The sequence below is a fragment of the Diospyros lotus genome, chromosome 7 (assembly GCF_014633365.1).
Source record: "Diospyros lotus cultivar Yz01 chromosome 7, ASM1463336v1, whole genome shotgun sequence".
Classification (NCBI taxonomy): domain Eukaryota; kingdom Viridiplantae; phylum Streptophyta; class Magnoliopsida; order Ericales; family Ebenaceae; genus Diospyros; species Diospyros lotus.
The window spans coordinates 3,491,656-3,498,234 of NC_068344.1; the positions used below are offsets into that span (position 1 = coordinate 3,491,656).

General features: G+C 30.9%; 1 protein-coding gene across 1 annotated transcript; it reads right to left on the reverse strand.

The window, feature by feature from the left end:
* Positions 1-4,308: 4,308 nt before the first annotated feature.
* On the reverse strand, positions 4,309-5,095 carry LOC127806746 (uncharacterized). Its single transcript, XM_052344231.1, has one exon. It carries the CDS (start codon positions 5,006-5,008, stop codon positions 4,559-4,561), a length of 450 nt encoding a protein of 149 aa, XP_052200191.1. The 5' UTR covers positions 5,009-5,095; the 3' UTR covers positions 4,309-4,558.
* Positions 5,096-6,579: the final 1,484 nt, after the last annotated feature.

The following is a 6,579-nucleotide window of genomic DNA, read 5'->3' on the forward strand; positions in this document are numbered from 1 at the left end:
TTAAACTTTTTAAATTAATAAAAATTAGTCATAAGTTTGAATTCTCATAAAACCCTAAATCAATTTATTTTTTTGTAAATAAGAATTTCATTGTGAAAATCAAAAAGTATCTACAATTTTAAATTAAAAAGACATTCCTCCTAACTGAAAGAAATAATTTATATACAACTAATAAAGAAAATCTGCAAAAAATGTCTATCAAAGTACAAACTATCAAACTTCTATTAACAAATCTCCTCGAACTCTTAAAGACTTATAACACACCTAAAAGAACTCGGGATATAAAACTTGAGACATAAATTAATTTAACTTGAGAAATGAATCAATCTCACTACAACTGGAGGGTATCGGCTAGATTTTAGCCTTAGAAATGAAGTTTTAGGTGCTAATCATTTGTTTGTTTTTTTAGTGTATTTTAATTTAACCAAGTACATGAAATTAAGATTAAATGGAAAAATTTTACAAGCAGAAGGATTTGAGCTTAAGATTTAAAGATTTTCAATACTTTTATTTTATCACTACATCAAAACATTATATGTTAATTAATAGTTGTTAATGTATTAACAAGAAGATGGGGAAAAACATTTTACAGACAGTCAATGAATTCGAAATTGAGTGGTTTAGGCTTTAGAGGTATAAACAAGAAAAATATCATATGTGATCTCTCTCACAAATAATCTAAATTATTTGTGATCTCTCTCTTTTCAATTGTAAATTAAAAATAAAATAAATAAATAACAATCTCCTTTTTTTTTGGGCGCCCTAGGCATAGGCCTTAGTGGCCTCCCCCTTGAGTCGGCCTGTGTTTGTGTCAAGTTTTAAGCACTATAAATTTTACTTGCCTTTTTAATATTTTTTGTAACACTCAAATAATCCATATATTGTAAAAATAAATGAACAATACACTAATGTTAAGTGTGACTAATAAACAATGCGGGCTACCCAAGTGACACGGAGAGTCAAAGCTCTATCCCCCAATAATATTTCGTACTTTCTTTGTGATATAATTTTTTTTCATCAAAAATATACTTTTACTTTAAATGATTTCATGTAAGAGTGTTTAAATTTCAGTTCAGATTGATCGGTCTAGTCTTTGGTCTAAGACCAATGACTAACTAAGTCGATTGTGTGTTATTTATTTTAGAAAAATATAATAAAGTTTTTCTTCAACATACTCGTTCTTTCTATCTTTCATTTGATTTAAAATCGTTAGCCAACACGGAATGATTAATATGCATTTCCCACACTACCTAATTAACTAATATCATTGGGTGAATTTTAAGGGCGAAGATGATGGTGGGGAAGATGACTTGCTAAGTGGTGCTGATCCCCTTAATAGTAGGAGTGTTCACAAGGGTTCGTTTGGTATGATTTAAGCTAAAACCTAAATTTAACAGTTTTTACTTTTTAGAATGCTGCTTATGAAAAGTGATTTATTAATGAAAATTAAAAAAATTTCTTTTAAAATGCTCAAAAAAATAGGTTGTGTTTTTTTTGTTTTGTAACTAAACACTTATGATTTTTCCATAAGCTCCTAACAGTAAAAGTCAAATAAGAAATTAATTCCAAACAAGTTCCAAATAGACTCAGGAAACTCAATTTGACCTTGAGCTTAATTCTTTCACCCTATTGCTATTTACTGTTTGGAGTGTCAAAAATTTGTTAGCTATTGCTTATTTATTGCAATAATTTTCTTTTCTTTGGCTTGAGTGGTCCATTTCAAATGCTGAATTTATGTGTCAAATCGTCCACCTTTACTGTTCTAGATCATTATGTCTACTCCATGCAAACTCTTGATTTTTCTTTTCCTTTAAAATGTATATATGATCAAAATATAAGATCATTATATTTAGGTTAGAACCAATCTAAACTGAATTAATTTTATTTTTATTGAGTTGGGTGGGCTCCATTTTTTTATTTAATTTTGAGTTTAATTTTATAAAATTAAAAAAAAAATAGTCCTAAGTTTGAATTCTCATAAAACCCTAAATCAATTTATTTTTTATAAATAAAAATTTTATTGCAAAAATCGAAAAGCATCTACAATTTTAAATTAAAAGGATATTCTTTAAAATTGAAACAAATAACTTATATATAACTGATAGAGAAAACTGCAAAAAAAATCTATCAAAATACAAACTCTCGAACTCCTCTTATTAATAAGTCTCTTTAAACACTTAAAAACTTATAACATGAATGTTTATATTTGTGATAATAGTATTCGATTACACACCTAAAAGAACATGAGACATAAATTAATTTAACATGAAACATAAAAATTCCTTCCTCAAAGTTATCTTTCAACCACTCAAAGGTGCAATTAGATATATCTTTGAAATCTCCACATACTATTGGAGTTGGTACCTTTCTAGTGAATGAATGTTTGTATTAAGTTCTAGCTGCCATAAGTTTTAGTTGTCTTTTCATTATTTTTTTTGGAAAAAAGGAGTTTCAACCCTTTTTTGAAAATGAATGAAGAAGACATTAATATAAAGTGTGACAATACATATCGAATAAATTGCATGCGGGTTAATTACCAAGTGTCGCACGGAGAGTCAAAGCTTTATCTTTAAATAATATCTTGTATTTTTTTTTGTGATATAATCTTATTTATCAAAAAGATATTTCTACCTTAAATGGTTTTATATAAAGGTGTTCTATTTTAGTTCAGACTGATCGGTTTGATCCGATCATTTTTTTGACACAAATAAAAAGTTAGTCTGATTGTGTGTCATTTAATGTATTTTTGAAAATGTTAGAATGTTATATGTTATTATTTTGCTTTGTGAAGTTTGATATTTAAATAAATGTTAAATTTGGTGATTTTTAATTAGTTTTGTAGAGTTAGATGTTAATTAACTTAATTTAGAATGTTGCACTATGTTGATTGTTGAATGTTGACTTTTATTTAAAAAAATGTTTGAAGATGGCTAGCATGGTTATTTAATGAATGTACGATTAAAATATATCATTAATGATTAGAGTACGGGTGAAATAGCCCATTATAGAGAGTGCATAATATGGTAGGTGCATCGATGAGTTCGAAAGGCATATCATCAAACATCCTTTATTAAATTTTAAGCAAATTTTTGTTTGAATATGATATATATAAATATATGCATATTTTTTAAAATTTTGTATTAAAAAATTGAAAACAAGAAAAAATATGGATTGTGATGCATACACCGACGATATGTACAAATTCAATGACCGAATCAGACTTCATCATTAATTATCAAATTTCATCAATCAAGAAGCCCGACCAAACTTCATCATAAAGCCCAACCGAGCTTCATCATGCATCTAGAGGCAGCAGCGGCAAATTGGGTGAGAACATTTTAAAATTTTGGCGCATTCAGTCATCTTCTCAATAATCCAATTATTTGTACAAGTAATATTTTTTTAAAAAATATATACATACTAAATCGGTTCTTACCAATTTAGTCTAATCTGATCCGACCCTTACTAGTCTAGTTTAGTTCAATCCAATTTGAACTAGATGAAGGGCTTTAATTTTATACTATAAAATATTATTTAGTTATATTGGAAACTATATATAAGAAAAATAATATTTCAATATGTATATGTACAGTATTGTTTTATTTTAAAAAATGCTTAAAACAAAAACAATGAAGAGAAAGCGACGATTGGGCCAAACAAACCGGGCCTAGGGTTTGAAATCTGATGGGCTGTGGGACACAACCGCTATAAATATAAAGCATGAAGATGTGGTCTACGGCGCCAGCCGTACCGTCGCCGGTCGCTGTCCCCTTCTGCACCGGACATGCAGTTTCTGGGCCTCATATCTTCAATATGGGATAGGGGCATAGGACTTTACGTCGCAGGAATATAAACGTTTAACACACCAATGCCATTTGCAGAAATTTAAGCCAAAATGTCTACTTTTGGTCCGATAGATATTTCATTTTAAAAATATTTAAAATTTCATGGGACTTCCAACTTAAAATGTCAAAATTTTATCCTTCTCTCCTACGATACAGAGCCGAGCTTTGCGACACCTCTGATAGCTTCTAGCTAATCAGTCTTCTTTTACTCTGTTATATTGATTCCCTTAATAATTGAGAGTTAATATTACAAATATTAATTTTTACATCAAACAATAAATTAATTCATTAATACACCTTTGACACCCTAAGCTAATATTTGGGAAGTAGTAGGGTGTCTTCATAACCAACATTGACACATGTCTGAATATATTATTCTAATCTTTAGAGACATTAAGATATTCACAAATTCTAATCTTATTTGTGACTTCTCAAAGTTTGCCTCGAATTTTGTTCTTAGGCTTAGGGAGATTGATAACGCCATTGAGAGTTTATGTTGCATGAAGCTACTACATAGAAGACTTTCCCTAATTCTTATATATTATTACACATAGTTTGTTTTTTGTTTTGTTTAGTTTGAATAATATTATTATAACATGCATGTATGAAGAGAAAATGATAACATTAATTAATAATTTAATATATCAAATTTTAATCTTATTATTACATCATATAACGGCCTCCGACGCGCGGCGTAGAACTCCGGCCACTACTCACCGGAGCCACCATGAACTCCGGCCGGAACTTGAACCGAAGTCGCAGAACTTGAAAGACAAGACTTCCTCTCCGAGCTCGGTTGCGCGCCTCCCCGGCGCCAGACAGCCGCGGCAGAGCGGACATGTCCGGTGCTTGTAGCCGACCCATCTGTCCAAGCAGTCCCTGTGGAAGAGATGGGCGCACCTCAACTCTCTGATCTCTTCTCCGGCGTCGATCTTGCAGAGGCAAACCGGGCATTCCGCGGCTTCTCCGGCCTCGTAGCGCTTGATGCTGACCTCGCCGCCGCCGTTTTCTGGCAATAAAGTGTTGGTTGTCCGGCGATTCGGAAACAGGAAATCCCAAATCCACTTCATGGAAATAGCGAAGAGATTGAGCTTGGGGAGAAGACGACGAGAAATGCAGAGAGAGAGCACCACGAGAAGGAACAGAAGATAGAGACTGCTCATCTTTGTGTTCTTTGCAATAATGGCGATGATCAGTGAGATGACCCAACAATACAAACATGCATATATATATATATATAGACACACACACACGTTATACACAGAGGGGAGAGAGAGAAGATGTATATCGCAGCGCAGTGAATGACTTAACAAACCTCTCAACTGTATGGTTTTGTTTTTGTCGTCATTATTTCAAAGTAAAAAATGTCAGATTGCTCCTTTAATTAACTCTTTTTTTTATATTTTATTCATTTTAGGTTCTGATTTTTTTTATTGAATTCAATCTTCAATTTTTTTTTGAAATTGTTTATTTTGCACTTGTAATATTAATTTTTTATTCACCTTACTCTACAAATGCTAATTTTCTCAAATTCACTCATGAATTAAATTATTTGAAAATTTTAAAGGTTAATTTAAGTAAAAAAATATTTGTTAAAATCACAAAATTTAAGAGCTAAGTTAACCTTTTTCTCTTATTTTAAAACAAAAATATTTAAGACCTCAAAAATTAGTAGTTTCACTCATACTATTCCTCAAATGAAAATTAAAGTTCTTAACTTCTAGGTTTGGTGTCTAGAGGTTATTTGAGTGTAGGGTGTTTATTCTATTTGGATCATATCGTGATTGAAACTCAAAGAAATTTTACAAAAAAAAGTGGTTGGAATTGGGATCGGATTGGTCCAAACTGGTTCATAATTTTTTTCTTTTTGTTTTCAATATAAATTTAAAAAAAATTATATGTATTAATATATATATATATATATTGTTAGTGTTGTGTATCCTAATGCTATATTTGAATAACATTTAGTGGGCCTCATATTTATTGTATATTTGTATATATTTATAAAAGGCAAATTTCTTCATTCATTATGTCTCCAATTTAACACATGAATGAATTCCTAAATATTCTATTTGAAAATCTTATTATCAATGATTTAAGATTGTATGACCGGATTCTATATTAACAAGATGTCTTAAACTATATCTAGTACTTAGATTTTTTAGGTGGAGACTACGATTAGTGGAGTATGGACTAGTATAGAGATTACTGTCTCGTTCAGTATGAGATACTGATGAGATGGCGATGTGTCACACGCTACGTCACATGAGATGTTACTAGTAGAATTGTAGGTGGTTGTTGGGGAATAACTAGGCAAATGTCACCTCGATGACTAACCATAGGCATGGTGGATAATGATTTTATCATCAAGCTACGATGGTATCTTAATCCTCTAATTTAAACCAATACGGTTGTTTTATATATTGGTGTACGAGATTTGCTAATTAGTCAAACTATCCAATTGGGAGGTAGAGATGTTCATTTATGTGGTTCTATGTTGCTTGTATATGAAGATAGGTGATAAGAATATAATTTGTCACACTCGTCGATAGTTTGATGGGGTGAACGCCCTATGTGATTTACTGTTAGTGTGACAGGATAATTCTTGATTAAAGCAAATTGAATATCACAAAAGGTATTTTCTGATGTGTCATATAGTCACATTGACAAGGTCAAACACATGATTACTGAGTTTATGAGTATTTCACTCCATAGGTCTCGCTTAATCAAGACG